A 17,921-nucleotide genomic window follows, 5' to 3' on the forward strand; every position below is an offset into this window, starting at 1 on the left:
CCGCACACAGGCATTTCATGCATAGCCTTGTTGCGGTTTCTCATTTGACAGAAGTCATTGTGTATTTTATTAATTTTTTGGTAGCAATTTATAAACATTAATCTAAAATATTTTCTGTTCTTAGATCGTTCAATTCGGCCTCTGTTTCCCACTGGTTATTTTTATGATACACAGGTGAGTGTTATCCAAAGGGTCCGTTCACTTCATCATCGCGTCTCTGCACGTATGTGGGGTCATAACGTCGTCAGCACTACTCGCCTCCACAGAAGAAGGGTGCAGTTTCGGATATTGGGGATTAGAAAAAAAAAAGGTGTTTTTTTTTTTGTTTTTTGTCAAGCTGGTATTGCACTGCTGCCCTATTCACCGTAATGAGTTTGATCTGCAATATCGGACATCACCTGTGGACAATAGTGGTGCTCTCTCTGGGGGGGGGGATTACGACCAGGGCTTTGGAGTCAGTATAGAATGGACCGACTCCTAAAATATATAATAAATTGGGTACAGTAGTTCAACGCAGTTTGTGGGGAATATTTTTTCATGAGAATTTGGGAAAGTTATGAAATGTCCTATTCCTGATCTAAGGGTCTAGACTTTTAGCTGAGATGAATCTGTGCTACAGTAAATTTATCACTTAAACATGAGCCATGTATGAGGGAGTCGGAGTTGGAGTCGGTGGCATGGAAATTGAGGAGTCGGAGGTTTGGCTTACCGACTCCACAGCCCTGCTTACTACAAACAGCCACATATAATCAAATAACAAGGTTTGGTGTATCCATAGCTGTGAATGTTAACTAATGTTTATTTTCCAACTATAGATCCTGTGTAACTTATTAGCAGTGGATGGTGTCAATGAACCTGACGTCTTGGCAATAAATGGAGGTACTTACTATACAGCAATGTTTCTCAGTCTTTGTCCTCTAATGCACTTAATTGGTTTTCTTAAATTAGTGAATTTCAGGAATTCACAAGCAGCTACGATGACCTACTGATTGGTAGGGACTGTGATTCCCCTCCCTATTATTTATCATTATAGGGAACCTGTTATTAGATTGATGCTGCCTGAACCATGGACGGCAAGAAGCAGAGCCTGGCTGCGCCATTGTAGCCAGGTTAGTTTTATTATGCGGTGTTTCAGAGGAATCATAGTGGGAAGAGCCGTCCGAAACCATAGATTATTCTCCACGCTCCAATAGATTCACAGGATTTTCCTTTCTCCCATGACAGCACCACCTGAGCGAGGGTATCCGCCCACCAAGGACAGGAACCTACTGAATAAAAAGGCGGTACCTCTCTTCCGCATCAGTTTTGGTTCCTGTCCTTGATGGGAGCCTCTCTAGGTGGTGCCTCGCCTACCTGTTCATGGGATCTGGAGTTGGATCCCAGGATCGATGCAGCCTGGAGGCCGTGAAGAAGCAGCAGATGGGTCCTCTGTTCCCAGCCCCATCTTGCTGCCACCTTGGTCTGCGTGCGGGGGGGGCGCCTTCCGGGGTCCTCTCCCGCGTACGCTGGGTCCTGCGGCCGGGTCTGCGCACGCACGGTGGCCGTGGCTGGGCGCGCCGGCAGGCCTTCCGGGTTCCGCACGTGCAGGGTCGCGTTGCGCCCTAGCATGAGAGCCCCGGAAGCGCGGGGTGCGATTTCCAGGGACATCCCCGTTTGCAAGCGCGCCGGGAGCCGCTGGGTCTGCGCATGCGCAGGAGGGATCCTGCGGCGTAGCACGCCAGCTGACATGTGGAGAAAAAAAAAAGAATGTATTTATTTTAGTGAAAAATGTAAAAAATATATATGTGATATATATATATATATGATTAAAAGAGAAAGCACACTGCTGCCAGAAGGGGTGGAGCCCCCTTATGTTTTAAAAGGATGGGAAGCAGTCATGCAGCGGCTGTGTCTGCATCCCCGTCATCATGAGTGAGGAGCCGCAGTCACCTGGGCTGCAGCTGTCACCGCCGCAGGAGGAACAGCAGTAGCCACAAGCGCCTAAGCAGCGTAAACAGCTCAAGCAAAATGTGAGACAACCGGAGCAGCGGGAGTCTTCCCATCATCAGAGCCACAGCAGTGGGGGTCGTACGAGTGCCTGCAGAACCGGTTAGAAGAAATCTCGTGAATCCACCTCTGCCAGATGGGAGCGGTCATGTGAACGGTAACCACCACCTCCGGAACCAAAAAAGAGTAGTTCCAAGAATAACAATAAAGAGTTTGCATTATGTAAAGTTAGCCTTCCTAGCTCCTACGCTAAGATCCTTTGCTCTGGTTGCATCCAGAAAACTATAGCAGAGGAGTCCCCTAGTTTTTCTATGGATTTAAAAACCTTAATCCAGACGGAGGTCAGGGATTCCTTAAAGAACTTGACCTCTCGTAAGAGGAGGAAGCAGAAACGGGTTTCTTCGGACTCAGAGGGATCAGTAGAGTCCCGTTTCACGAGGGAATATCTTTCCCCCTCTGACCTCTCTTCGTCGTCTTCATCAGAGTCTTCGGATGATGATGGAGGGGGTAGGCCTTGTTTTTCGGTGGACAATACTGAAAGATTGGTCAAGGCTATTATAGTGACTATGGGTATTGCCGATGCCAAAGCTCCCTGAACAGTTCAGGACGTCATGAACAGTTCAGGACGTCATGTTCGGTGGCTTAGATCAGAAGAGGAGACGCACATTCCCAGTTAACGAGAGGATCAAGACTCTTCTAGATAGGGAATGGAAAAAAAGAGAGGAAAGGCCAGCTGCCTTCTTCTTCTAAGCGGAGATACCCTTTTGAAGAGGAGGATGCAGCTAATTGGGACAAAACCCCTAAAATTTATGTGGCCATCGCGAAGTCCTCAAAGATCCACACTGCCCTTTGAGGATTTGGGGACCCTAAAAGATCCGCTTGATAAAAAGGCGGAGTCTTTTCTAAAACAGGCCTGGGAGTCCTTAGCAGGGGCTCTGAAACTGGCAGTGGCTGCCACCTGCACCGCCAGGTCTATGATGATCTGGCTTCAACAGTTAGAGGACCAGATCAAAGGGAATGTCTCTAGAGAGAAAATTCTGTCGGGTCTTCCTCTTTTGCAGGGGGCGGCTGCTTTCCTTGCAGATGCATCGGCAGATTCAGTTAGGCTGGCTGCCAGGTTAGCAAATCTTTCTAATACAGCCCGTGTAGGGCATTATGGCTCAAGAGCTGGCCAGGGGTTGTGCAGTCAAAATCTAAACTCTGCTCAATCCCTTGCGAAGGGGACTTTCTTTTCGGGAAGGCCTTAGATGACATCCTGGATAAGGCCGCGCACAAGAAACATGGGTTTCCTACTGTGTCTGTTCCCCGATATAAGAGCTCCTTTCGGAAGAAGAAATAAAATCGGAGCAAGTTTCCTAGAGACCAAAGTGGTTGGAGGGACAGGAAGTCGAATAACAGAGGCTTCATGTTCGGGGGTCCATCGTCCGAGAATAAGAAAGCCCCTAAGTGACGGACCTCCCCAGGTGGGAGGAAGGTTGTCCCACTTCCTTCCCGCCTGGGAAAAAATCTCGTCCAATGCTTGGATTTTAGGGATAATCAGGAGGGGGCTGAAGTTGGAGTTCAAAAACATTCCCAGAAACACAGTCAGGATTTCAGCCCCCAGAGGCCTAAGGGAGCAGATGGCCCTGCAACAGGAAGTACTCACTCTGGTTGTGAAGGGGGTTCTAGTAGAAACACCTGTACCCGAGCAAGGGAGAGTGTTTTACTCAACTGTCTTCCTAATAAAGAAGCCGGATGGCTCCTTCAGAACCATTGTCAACTTGAAGAAGCTGAACGACCATTTGATTTACAGGCCATTCAAGATGGAATCAATAAAATCGGCCATAAAAATGTTGTTTCCAGAATGTTATATGTGCGTCCTCGATTTGAAGGACGCTTACTACCACGTCTCAATCTTTCCTGCACACCAACAGTTTCTGAGGGTAGCTGTACGGTTCGGCAAGCACATAAGGCATTTTCAGTTTGCAGCTCTTCCCTTTGGCATCTCCATGGCTCCAAGGGTTTTCACAAAGATTATCCTGGAAGTTACAGCGCATATAAGGGAGAAAGATATCCTAGTCATCCCTTACCTGGACGATTTTTTTAGTGGTGGGCAGATCAAAACAACTCTGCGCACTGGCTCTGGCGGAAGTCATGGCCAGTCTAAATGGCCTGGGTTGGATGTTAAATTTTGAAAAATCGAGACTGTAACCAAAAAAGGTTCAATCATTCCTGGGTCTCATTTTGGACTCGGAAAGCCAGACTTGTCTTCTGCCAGAGGACAAGAAACTGAAGATCAGTTCCCTCATATCACGCGTAATCAGCAATCCATCCATGACCTTTAGAAATGCAATGTCTTTATTGGGTACGATGACATCTTCTATCCCAGCAGTTCAGTGGGCTCAGTTCCATTCCAGACATCTTCAGAAGGAGATCCTGACAGCAGACAAACGGCTCAGAGGTCGCCTGGATGGAAGAATATCCCTTTCAGGGGGGTACCAGATCCCTTCCTCTGATGTTAGTAGCGGATCAGATCCTTCGTTTTTCGTGAGTCATCTATTCACGCTCTCGGCGCTGCATATAAGAGGAGAGGAGAACGTAAAAGCCGACTTTCTAAGTCGACACATCTTGAAACAAGGAGAATGGGAATTTAATCCATCGGTATTTCAGCAGATTGTCGACCGATGGGGACAACCTCAGATAGATCTGTTTGCGAACAAACACAGTCAGAAAACCAAAATCTTTTGCTCCCTGAATCCAAAGGAGAAGCCGTTTGTGGTGGACGCGCTGCAAATTCCTTGGGACTTTACCCTGGCCTACGCCTTTCCCCCTCTAATGCTGATCCCAACTATCCTGAGGAAGATCCGAGAAGAACAGGCGAGGGTTATATTGATCGCCCCGTTTTGGCCCAAGAGACTATGGTTCACTTGGATGAAGAGAATGTCCCAAGCGGATCCATGGGTTCTTCCGGACACCCCAGATCTCCTCAGGCAGGGCCCAGTCTTCCATCCCAAAAGATCGGGCCTGCATTTGACGGCCTGGATTTTGAAAGGTCACTACTAACACAGGAGGGATTTTCTCCAGGTCTAGTTACTACTCTACTGGCGAGTAGGAAGCCGGTGATGACTAGGATGTATGGCAGAAGCTGGGCTAAATTTCTGTCTACCTCGGGTCAGTACGCCAAAGAGAGGGTTCCTATTGGGGCCATCCTGGAATTCCTTCAGAAAGGCTTAAGCATGGGGTTAGCCACCAGTACCCTTAAGGTACAAGTATCAGCTCTGGGGGCACTATATAATTACAACTTGGCAGCGAATAGGTGGATCATCACATTCATTAAAGCTTGCAGTAGATCTAGACCTATTCCTACTCCAAGGATGCCTCCTTGGGACCTTAATCTGGTTCTAGAAGCGCTAACCAAGCCTCCATTTGAGCCCTTAGAGGAAGTTTCAGAGAAAATTCTCACCTTTAAAAACAGCCATGCTGGTAGCTCTAACGTCAGCTCTTAGGGTTAGTGATTTGCACGCGCTGTCAATTAACCATCCGTTCACTCAGGTGTGTATGGATAGAGTAATCTTAAGACCAGACCCGGCCTATCTTCCAAAAGTAGCCTCCAAATTCCATAGGACACAAGTAATTACTCTCCCTTCCTTCTATCCTGACCCTAGAGATTCAGAGGAACAAAAACTTCACAATTTAGATGTTAAGAGGGTATTAGTCCAGTATTTGGAGGTGACAAAGGCCTGGAGAAAAAGTGACACCTTATTCATCTAATTTCAGGGGGCTAGGAAAGGGCTTAAGGTTACAAGGGGGACCATAGCTAGGTGGGTCAGAGACACCATTGGCTTAGCGTACTCTTCTAGCAATCTGACAGTTCCAGAGAACCTGAAGGCCCACTCCACTAGAGCTGTAGCTGCTTCCTGGGCTGAGAAGGCGGATGTGCCCATCGACATCATATGTAAGGCGGCAAATTGGTCATCCCCTGCTACATTTTACAAGCATTACCGTCTTGACCTTTCCTCTTCTACTGATCTGTCCTTTGGGAGGAAGGTGTTGCAAGCGGTGATCCCTCCCTCTGGTGTCTGATCTCTCTAAATCTCTCAGGTGATGCTGTCATGGGAGAAAGGAAAAGATCCTAGTTACTTACCGGTAACGGGATTTTACAGAACCCATGACAGCACCCTATTAATTCCCTCCCCTTTATCACTTATGGTGTGCACTTCTTAGGGTGTTTTATTAAGAAATGTTTAGGTGGTAGTTATGTACTAACCTATTTTTCGGAGGCCCTCTGATACGGAAGAGAGGTACCGCCTTTTTATTCAGTAGGTTCCTGTCCTTTGTGGGCGGATACCCTCTCTCAGGTGGTGCTGTCATGGGCTCTGTAAAATCTTGTTACCGGTAAGTAACTAGGATCTTTTCCCTATGTACACACATAGGAATGACCTGTGAATCAACTACTGGCCAGGGGCTACACCAGACTAGTCTGGTCTTTCCCAATAGTCCCAGTCTGGCTTTTCAAACTTCTCTGAAATGCTGCAGTATTTCACAGAAATAATGGTGTACACTGTTGCAATTGCGCAGCCAGGCTCTGATTCATGGTTCGGGCAGCATGAATATAATGACAGGTTCTCTGTGAAGTGAAGACTCTGATAGAATGGCCCAGCCAATCATCTGACCTAAATCCAATAGAAAATTATGGAAGGAACTAGAGCTCAGAGTTCTTAGAAGGAGCTCACGGAACCTTCAGGATTTAAAGAGTGTTTGTGTGGAAAAATGGGCCAAAACCACACTTGAGCAATGCCTGCAACTAGTTTCTCCATACTGGAGGCATCTTGAAGCTGTTATCGCCAACAAAGGCTTTTGTACAAAGTATTAATTACATTTCATTAAGCATGTTCAATACTTTTTTCCTGTGTTGTTTATTATTATTACTCATAATTTATCGACATTTCTGGTTTGATTTCTTTGCCTATGTGGATTAGATGGGTTGTTACTGACATCTGGTGAGAATTTCATGTCAGTAGCACTTTTAGAAATATATTTACTTAGAAAATTGGTGACGTGTTCAATACTTATTTCACCCTCTGTTTATCATTTGTGACATCATTTTGCTATAGTTATATTTTTTCCCCTGGAAAACTCTTTTAGTAAAGAGATTCTCTGTTCAGGACCCCTATCTATTAAAAGCAATCTGTCGGCAGGTTTTTGTTATTTGACACCGTGATAAATTGTCACTTGAAACTAAAAAGGGCTGTCTAAAAAGAAGACTTCAAGCGTCGTCTGTTTGAAAAGTATAGCCCAAGCTGGAGAATCTTCCTTCAGTCCTTAGATGGTGTGCCATGTATATAAATTGAATTCTATGATTTGTTTCCATTACTTTTTATGTTTCTTTGCAGCCTCCGCTGCTCTGGCATTGTCAGATATTCCTTGGAATGGACCAGTAGGTAAGTGAATGTCCCTCTACTTTCAGGTAACTTCAGAGTATGCTGTCAGGTGTGCATCGGAGGAATATCACTATTTCTGGCCTGGCTATAACCTGTATCCTGCACTAGACGCTACAGTAGCTTCTTCTTTATGTATTCTCTTCCACCAACCCCCCCACCCATGTTCTCTCCTCTCCATAGACTTCTGTAGGCAGCAGGTATAATTTGATTCCTCACTGAAGTGATCTGTAGTAATATTTGAGCAGTTTTTGAGTGACTGATTGGTGCAGCAGAGAATAAGTCACTGGTAAGTGGGGGAAAGAAGCTTTCATTTTTCTTAAAAGATATATTAGTAAGTTTCTTATCTTAATGTTACGATACTGGTGAAGCAAGGCTGGAATCCAGTGGACGGAGGAGCAGTAGCGGGGAGCAGTAGGCGGTAGTGGAAGTCCTTGGAGGTAGCAATATAAGTAGTGGGAAACTATCCGGAGAGAAGTGAAAACAGTCTGGGTAAGACAGTCCTCAGGAGATGGAGACTGGAACTAGATCAATAGCTAGACGCAATACTCAAGCAATAATGGAAGATCCATGTGGCTTTAAGTAAGTCCAAACAGGAAGCAGGATGGCTTTCATGGGTTCAGAATCTGCCATCTTACTAAAAGGCGATTGCAGAACACAACAGCAGTCTCCAGTGGTAGGGAGTGGAAATGCAGCACAGTTATCAAGATGAATAATAGTAGCCGCTAGTGGTCAATCCTCAGGACAACAGGAGTCCTGACACTTGTAGGATTGATTTATGAAAAAAGTATAATTATTCTTTCAAGATTTTAATGGAAGTTATTTTAAACGTTATTTTTGGTGATCTGGGCAAAAATCATACCAAGCATGAGTCGTGGCCAACAGCAGCTGGAAGGGATTTGCCATAGTTTTACTGCTTGACCCCTGACAGTCGTGGCATACTGCCATAAAGACAAACCTCCCAGGGAGCCCGGGAATAAACAACTACTGCTTCTCCTCACATGGTCAGAAATGAAGGGATTTTCTAAGATTTTAAATTGAGATGTTCGTAGAGAAAGGATATTTATCTGCAAAACATTGGTAGAGTTCACTGAACTTTGCAAGATTTGCGAACAATCTGCTGTTTGGTCATACTCATAGGATTAACAGCTAATAATATAAGCTGATGTCTGTGACATTCAGAACACATTTTTTAACCCATAACATGAAAGTAAGGTTAATAGTATAACTTTTTTTTTACTCAAATTATTTGATGCAAAAATGAGTAAACCCCACAACAAAAACTGCTACATCTAATATTTTGTATGACCTCCATGAAGGACAGCACCAAGCCTTCTAGGCATGGAATGAACAAGTTGGCAATATATTGCAACCTATCTTTTTCCACTCTTCAAGAAAGACCTCTGGTAGAGCCTGGATGCTGGATGGAGAGTGATGCTAAACTTGTCTCTTCAGAATTTCTGTTAGTGTTCATTTAGGTTCAGATCAGGAGACATACTCTTCCACAGAATCATGTTCATCCAGTTTTTCTTCAGAAAAGCAACAGTGACGTTAGATGTGTGTTTTGGAATATTCTCATGTTGGAAAAGTGCACGTCTACCAAGAGCACAGAGTGGTGGGAGCATCTTCTCTTTCAATATAGATCAGTACATTTATGAAGTCGTGACACTAGCAACACTCATGCCGCCTCACATAAGGACACTGCCACCACCATGTTTCACTGTAGGCACCATGCACTTGTCCTTTTGTACTCTCCATACCTTTTTGAAGCCATCAGTTCAAAAAACATTAATCTTGGTGTGGTCTCATCACTCCAGAGTATAAAGTCCTAGTAGCTTTCATATTTTTCAGCATGCGCCCTCACAAATTGTAGGCGGGCTTTGTTTTATACAAGGCCCTTAGGAGAGGCTTCTTACATGGACGACACCCATGCATCCTTTTTTTTGTGAAGTGTACGCCACATAGTGTCACGGGAAACAGACGCTGGTTTGGCTTTCTACTTTAGCCAATGGCAGTGACATTGCATGTCGATTTTTCTTCAACCCTTCTCATCAGAAGACGCTCCTGTTTAGTTGTTAGATGTCCTGGCCGACCATGGAAGTTTTGTGAGATGGTTGCAGTTCCATCTTTCTTACATTTTTGTATCCCTTTTGCTTCAGTATTCTGACTGATAAGTAAAGCTTTGCTGATCTTCTTGTAGCCTTCACCTTTCTTGTATGAATACATTTTCTTTCTCAGGTCTTGCGACATTTCTCTTCCATGTGGTGCCATTACTGACAGCTTGAAATGGGAAGGGGTTTTCTTTAAGCAATGCCCTTTTATAGTCCGCTGTCTGCTGGACACCTGTGTAATGAATAATTAGACTTACCTGTGGTTGAATTCTTAATTAGACTTTTGTAGTCTAAACTTTTAGCTTTGCTTCCAAGACATTTTTTGGGGTGTTCTCATTTTGCAATATGGTCTTGAATGAATCTGTTCAATTATTTCTGTGGGCGTGCATAATAACAAATCTTGCCTGCAATCAATCGGCCACATTTGTTGGAATATTTTGTAATATGATATCCATACAAAATGTTGATTCTGAAAGCAAACTAAAGGTTTTCTGAGAAGTCTATTGGTGTACTTATTTATGATGAGGTGTGTGTATATATTATAATATATTTTTATATTATATTTCATTTCACAGTCCTGTGACAATGATATCACCAAAGGTCGCTTAACTGCAGGCGTGTAGAGGCTCTGAACAGGAGATGGGCTAACAAGCAGGGTCGGCGTTGGGGGAAGGGAGAACAAACTGGGCAATTTCTCAGGGCCCTCACTCTCTTAAGGGCCCCCGGGATTTCTTTTCCAAGGTTAAGACTGCTTAACCCCTACAACTACTTGATGTTTTTGTTTTGTTTTTCCCTCACCTTCTTCTAAGAGTCATAGTTTTTTTTCCTGTCAATATGGCCATATGAGGGCTTGTTTTTTGTGGAACAAGTTGTACTTTTTACTGACACAATTCATTTTACCATATAATGTACTGGAAAACGCGAAAAAAATTCCAAGTGCTTTGAAATTGCAAAAAAAAGTGCAATTACACAATTTGTTTTTTGTTTTTTTATTTATCATGTTCACTATATGGCAAAACTGACCTGGCAATATGATTACCCAGGTCAGTACAAGTACACAGATACCAAACATGTATAGTTTTTGCTTGTTGTTTTTATTTTTTATTTAGGTGGTGAAAAAGATGTAGACATTTGTAAATAAAAATAAGATAGTTTTTGTCTCCATTTTCTAAGATTCCTAACTTTTACATTTTTCAGGATCTGGTGCTGGGTGAGGGTTTCTTCTTTGTGCCCTGAGCTGACGTTTTTATTGATACCATTTGGGGGTAGATACGAGGTTTTGATCTCCTCTTAATGCATTTAATTGCAATGTTGTTTTTTTCTCATTATGCTGTTTACCGATCAGATTAATTTATGTTTTGATCAGACATTTCTGAATACAGAGATACCAAATATATGTATTTTGTTATGTTTTTTTAATTGTTTTATTGTTAGTGGAGGAAAAGGGTGATTTGAACTTTTTGGGGTTTTTTTCATATTTTTAAAAACTTTTTTTTTATTATACTTTTATTCCCCTCAGGGGACTTTAAGCTGCGATCGTCTGATCGCTTGTGCTATACATAGGGCTTCAGCACTGCTATGTATAGCATAAGTTACAACGGCCACGAGTCGGCATTCACAGGACAGGCTTCAGCAGACCCCCAGCTGTTATGGTAACCCATCGGTGCTCCCCATCACGTAACAAGTGCTGATGAGCGGGATTAATGACGCACTTCCAGTTGGCGCGTGTTAAATCTTGCTATCAGTGATTGCACGGATGTTAGAGGCACTTGATAGCTGAATAAATCAGCCATTAAGTGTGGGAAAGACGTGGGCTCAGCGTGCAAGCCCACATCAAAGGCAGGGACATGACCATTGATGCACTTGTACGTCAAAGGTAGTGAAGGGGTTTTATTAATTTATTTATTAAAGAATTTTATTAAGTGGTATGAGCCTTTTTAATAAATTAGGTGCATATTCCTCCTGTTCATTAAGCCAGGCCTGCACAACGCCAGTCTTAATGAATCAGGGCCATTGTCCTCATTAGCAAATCGCCTGGTGTAAACAGGAGATGTGCTACTGATAATTCTATGTGCCCACAATGCAGATTTGAAGCAGAAATTTCCTGAGCATTTCTGCATCTCCTTGGCAGAAAAAACGCATGTGGATTTTACATGCGTTTTTTCATGCGTTTATGCATGCGTTTTTCTTTATCGCTTCATTGGGGGACACAGGACCATCGGTCTATGCTGCTGTCTCTAGGAGGTTGACACTATGCAAAAAAAGGAAAATAGCTCCTCCTCCGCAGTATGCACCCGCCTACAGGCACCAAGCTCACCAGTTTAAGCTTAGTGTCTGTAGGAGGTAGACCTGGATCTTCACAGATCCAACCCTGTTGTGTTTATTAACCTTTGTTTTTTTTTATTTCAGATACAGCTCTTCAGGCTAACAGGGCACATTGCGTCCCCTGTTAACCCACTAGCGACCGAGAGAGCAATGTGGCTACCCCCACATCGCCCACTCTCGGACCCGCTGGGCAGGACTTATCCCCTGTCACGTTAGGGTGTCTCAGGGTGATCTCAGTGGCCAGTCCTAGCCTGTTTCCCACCCCAGCCCCCTCCTCGGAGCGGCCTGGGAGGGAGACGGTGGTCCCTGCGGGTGACCTTCCCCCAGTTTTCTGGGGTTGACACCGTCTCCTGCACTGTCCAGGACCGGACAGTGCGGGAAGGAGGAAAAGCCAGGATCCCCCCCCTATCCAGGAAGGCATCCTGAGACCATCCTCAGAAGGAGAAAGGAAGGGACGATTCCCGGACCCGCTAAGACAGGTACTCCCTGCCTTCTAGCTGCATGTCCCACATCCCCGGCGTTACCTGCCTCCCTCCACCTCTCACCAAACATGGCGCTTAACAGCGCTTCCCTGGGCCACTTCCTCCTTCTCCTTCATAATGCGCGGCAAATCTGCTGCGCCTTTCTCCATCGGGGGGGCGTGTCCGGTGGGCGGTCCCGCTCCGACGGCTATACGCCCCCCCCCCCCCTTTTTGACCAACCAGGGCCGAGGTGCATAGTGACGCTTCCGTCACGCCCTCGTGCCTTCTGCGGACCTATCACGGCGGGCCTCTCAAGCCTGCTCCCCTACCTATCGGAGCCTCGTCGCGCTCCGTCATCAACTCTGCGTCCTCTGCACCGACTCCATCTCTCTGCCGCACGCACCTCCCCACTCCGTCGGCACCTATTGACCCACTCCAGCCTCACCTTCGGAGCCTTCAGGGGGACACTGGACCGCTTCTCTACAGGATCGGGTAGGCTCTGTCCTGACACCGACCCCCTTGCTCACAGCGCTCCCCTCTGCAGTATCCCTGGTGAGGCACAAATGCCCAAACACAGGGAACCCTCAGTCCGTCCCTCTCACATCGTCACATACTACGCCTGTGCTCTTTGCGGTACTAAGTGGCCCGCGGGTCTCACTACGGCCTTCTGCTCGACCTGCAAACCTCCCGCCATGCTGGCTCCCCAAGATCCCCCTGCCGCTCAGGCCGTGGTAACCCCCTCCCCTCCGGAGTGGGCTGTTGCTATGTCACAGTCTGTCTCTGACCTCACCAAGGTTTCTCAATCTCTGGTGCAGGTCTTAGAACGCTTGCCAGAACGTTTGCCTATGCTATCCACGGCCACCAGCGCTCCGAACGTCCCCACAGACGATTCGCAGGCACCCCTGCCCCCTCCTCACAGGGGCAGACTGACGGCACGTTCTCAGAAACGGACCCACGCAAGCTCATCCTCCAGCTCTCCAGACTCCAAGATGCTCCCTGCGTCTCACACCTCTTCCCCGGAGGTCGCCCAGGGATCTAACTCTGCTTCAGATTCAGACTCTGGTTCTGACTCAGACCAGAATTCCAAGGTCCAGGATATGATAGACAGCCTTATAACGGCTGTCAATCAGACTTTGCATGTTACAGAAGACGAGAGCCCTTCCCGGGATTATTCAGTTTCCTTCAAAAAGATTAAGCGTCCTGCACGCACTTTTTCTAACCATGCAGAATTTGACAGTGTTTTTCAAAAGCAGTGGGTGCATCCAGAAAAGCGATTTACAGGAAAGAAACAGTTAAACATCCTATACCCCTTTAACCATGACCTTGTTAGCAAATGGACGGAGTCCCCATCTGTGGATCCTCCCGTCTCTCGCCTTTCCGCCAAGACGTTACTCTCTCTTCCGGATGGTTCCTCCCTTAAGGATACCACGAATAGACAGGTGGAGGCCCTCACCAAGTCAGCCTTTGAGGCTGCGGGCACCTCCCTCTGCCCTTCCTTCGCCTCAACTTGGGTATCAAAAGCGGTGTCCGCATGGGCCAAACAGCTCAGACAGGGCATCCTAGCAGGCGCCTCCCCGGTCCTTTCGTCAGTTCGCTCAACCGAACCCCTCCTCTCAACAGGACCGTACTCCAGCACAGCGGGACAGTCTTAGGCCTTTCTTTTAGGCCCACGCCTATCTGGCGCCCAAAGAGTCGCTCCTCCAAGTCCTCTGGATCACTATCACGATCCAACAGGTTTTCCACAACATGACGGGTCACTCCCACCTGGGACTTCTCCCAGGGTGGGCAGCCGTCTCCTTCTGTTCACAGATTCTTGGCTCCCGGCAATAGAAGATGCCTGAGTAAAAGAAATTGTGACTTCCGGCTACAAAATTGAGTTCGATTCCAGCCCACGATCACGCTTTCTCAGGTCCCGCCCCCCACAACCATCTCTGCTTCCCGGTTTCCTCCAAGCCATCACCTCTCTTCTGGCTCAGGAGTCATAGTCCCGGTTCCCGTTCAGGAAAGGTTTTCCGGTTTTTACTCAAATCTCTTTGTAGTCCCAAAAAAGGACGGCTCACTATGTCCGATTCTGGACCAGCTAAACCGACATGTACGCATCCGACAGTTCAGGATGGAGTCCCTCAGGTCTGTAATCGCCTCGATGGAGGCCGGGGAATATTTATGTTCAGTGGACATTCAGGATGCATACCTTCACATCCCAATCTGCGCGTCACATCAGAAGTTCCTACGCTTTTCCTTCAAGAACGCGCATTACCAGTTCACTGCCCTCCCCTTCGGCCTCGCCACAGCCCCGAGGGTTTTCACGAAGGTGATGGCGACAGTTAAGGTCATTCTTCGAACAAGGGGAATTGTAATCATCCCCTACCTCGACGACCTGTTAATCAAGGGCCCCATGTTCAAGGACTGTCTGCACAGCCTCCAGATCACCTTGAACACTCTCTCCCGGTTAGGCTGGCTGATCAACACGGACAAATCCTCCCTGGTCCCATGCCAACGCCTAACCTTCCTAGGGATGCAGTTCGACACGACCCGTGCCCGGGTCCTCCTTCCGAGGGAAAAGATAAACTCCCTACGACAAGCAATCCACATCCTCTCTGACCCAGGTCCACACTCCCTTCGCCTATGCATGAGTGTCTTGGGAAAGATGGTAGCAGCCATGGAGGCAGTTCCGTTTGCCCAGTTCCATACCCGGTCTCTTCAACTAGCCCTTCTCTCAGCTTGGGACAAGAATCCGTCATCTCTAGATCAACGCATCAAGTTACCTCGTCAAGTAAGACGGTCCCTAACCTGGTGGTCCCGCCCTTCTTCCTTCAGACCCGGGAGATCATTCCTTCCGCTTCACTGGCAGGTGGTCACGACCGATGCCAGTCTCATCGGTTGGGGGGCAGTTTTCCTACAACACACGGTCCAGGGCCGGTGGAGTCCCCACGAAGTCTCCCTTCCCATAAACATTCTGGAGATGAAGGTGATTTACCTGGCGTTGCGTCACTGGCAGAAGATCCTGGCAGGGTCCCCAGTCCGGGTACAATCGGACAATGCCACGGCCGTGGCATACATAAACCATCAGGGAGGAACGCGCAGCAAGCCGTTTTAAAAGAGGTGGCAAGAGTGCTACTTTGGGCCGAGAAAACGGTCCCAGCAATCTCAGCAGTCCACATTCCAGGGTTCGACAATTGGCGGCCGACTTCCTCAGTCGGCAGGGCCTCGCCTCAGGAGAATGGTCTCTCCATCCCGAGGTGTTTCACCAAATCTGCTTGCGGTGGGGCACGCCGGACATCGACCTCATGGCGTCCCGGTTAAACCACAAGGTCCCGTCCTTTGTAGCTCGCTCCCGCGATCCACTAGCAATCGCTCAGGACGCGCTAGTCATATCATGGTCACAGTTCCAACTGCCCTATCTCTTTCCACCTGTACCTTTGATCCCTCGAGTCATCAAAAAGGTCAAGACAGAGGGAGTACCAGTTCTCCTAGTAGCCCCAGATTGGCCCAGACGCGTCTGGTACGCGGATCTGGTAAATCTGCTTGTCGACTCCCCCTGGAGACTACCAGACCGTCCGGACCTCCTCTCTCAGGGTCCTATTCTTCATCAGAGTTCTCGTTCTCTGAATTTAATGGTATAGCTGTTGAGGCCGCGGTGTTGAAGACGGCGGGCTTTACTGACAATGTCATTCAGACCCTAATTAACGCCAGAAAACCCGCTACCTCGCGCATATACCACAGAACTTGGAGAGCCTTTTTTCGTCACTGTGAACAAGATCAACTGACTCCTATGTCCTTTTCTTTGCCAGTCATTTTGGCTTTTCTTCAGTCTGGCCTAGAGGCGGGACTATCTCTCAGCACTCTCAAGGGCCAAGTTTCGGCCTTGTCCATCCTATTTCAACGTAACTTAGCTAGCCGTCCTCAGGTCAGGACCTTTCTACAAGGAGTGGCCCACCTAGCGCCCCCCTATCGCCCTCCAGTGGAACCATGGGACCTTAATATGGTCCTAAGCGTCCTACAACAGCCTCCTTTTGAACCCATTCAGGACATTCCAGCCTCTCTCCTTTTCTGGAAGGTGGTTTTTCTGGTGGCTGTTACCTATTAGAAGGGTCACAGAACTCGCACCCCTCTCTTGTCGGTCGCCTTTTCTGGTATTCCATCAGGACAAGGTAGTGCTCAGGCCGGTGCCTTCCTTTTTCCAAAAGTGGTTTTTGCTTTTCACATTAATGAGGACATCGTTTTGCCTTCCTTTTGCCCTGCTCCAGTGTATCCACGGGAGAAGTCTCTGCACAAACTGGACCTGGTCAGAGCTCTACGTGTGTACCTTTCCAGAACGGCCTCCCTTCGGCGCTCGGATGCCCTTTTTGTCATCCCTGAGGGGCATCGAAAGGGTCTCCCGGCTTCCAAGTCAACCATCGCCCTTTGGATACGTTCGACCATCTTGGAGGCACATTGCATCTCGGGCAAACCTCCCACTCCCGGAGTAAGGGCTCACTCCACCAGGGCGGTGGGGGCCTCTTGGGCGGTTCGCCATCAGGCTTCAGCCTCTCAAATCTGCAAGGCCGCAACGTGGTCTTCTCTTCACACCTTTTCAAGGTTTTACAAGGTCCACACTTATTCTTCGGCTGATGCCAGTCTTGGACGGAAGGTCCTGCAGGCGGCAGTTGCCGAAGTCTGACCTATTCTGTGACTATCTTCTGTTCTCCCACCCAAGGGACTGCTTTGGGACGTCCCATGGTCCTGTGTCCCCCAATGAAGCGATAAAGAAAGAGGGATTTTTGGGTACTCACCGTAAAATCTCTTTCTTGGAGCCTTCATTGGGGGACACAGCACCCTCCATATGTTTGGACTTATGTCCTGTTGGCCCTGTTGGGCATCTCATTTAGTTTTTCACGGTTGTGCCCCATTGGGCATTACATAGTTGGTTTTTATTGTGCTTCTCCTACTGCTCTAGGCACTAACTGGTGAGCTTGGTGCCTGTAGGCGGGTGCATACTGCGGAGGAGGAGCTATTTTCCTTTTTTTTGCATAGTGTCAACCTCCTAGCGACAGCAGCATACACCCATGGTCCTGTGTCCCCCAATGAAGGCTCCAAGAAAGAGATTTTACGGTGAGTACCCAAAAATCCCTCTTTTTAAAGCATTTTTCCAAGCGATTTTGAGCATCACTAGGAAAAGTGCTTGACAAGTTGGTCACACAATATAAATGCATGCAACTGGCATGGATTTATATTGTGTGACCAACTTATGAGGAGATTTCTGCTTCAAATGCTGCATCTAAAGTAAAAAAAAAGAATTTAAAAAAGAAATAAAAAACCTTATATTCACCTCTCCGACGGCCCCCGGTCTCCTCCTGGCAGCGTCCTCGGCGTTCCGCGGTGTACTGGTTGGACCTGCGGTGACGTCATTTAGTCAGCTAATGGTCACGCGACCATCACCTGACGTCAGCGGTCGCGTGACCATCAGCTGACTAAATGACGTCACCACAGGTCCTGCCAGTACACCGCGGGACGCCGAGGAGAGAGGACGCTGCCAGGAGGAGACCGGGGGCCGCCGGAGAGGTGACTATGAATAATTTTATTTTTTACTTTATTCTCTTTTTACTTGCAGGTACTTTGGTACCCGGGTCGGATGAGAGTCT

General features: G+C 47.4%; 1 protein-coding gene across 1 annotated transcript in view; it reads left to right on the top strand.

Moving 5' to 3' along the window:
* Positions 1 to 17,921, top strand: part of PNPT1 (polyribonucleotide nucleotidyltransferase 1) — a 105,622-nt gene that overhangs the window by 4,896 nt on the left and 82,805 nt on the right. Inside the window, exons 5-7 of the mRNA XM_073673349.1 lie at positions 125 to 174; positions 816 to 879; positions 7,359 to 7,406. Coding sequence (XP_073529450.1) covers positions 125 to 174; positions 816 to 879; positions 7,359 to 7,406 — 162 coding nt within the window. The remainder of the gene's footprint in view (positions 1 to 124; positions 175 to 815; positions 880 to 7,358; positions 7,407 to 17,921) is intronic.

Source organism: Phyllobates terribilis, unplaced genomic scaffold (assembly GCF_046119375.1).
Source record: "Phyllobates terribilis strain yellow unplaced genomic scaffold, ASM4611937v1 Scaffold_3__8_contigs__length_932513732, whole genome shotgun sequence".
Classification (NCBI taxonomy): Eukaryota; Metazoa; Chordata; class Amphibia; order Anura; family Dendrobatidae; genus Phyllobates; species Phyllobates terribilis.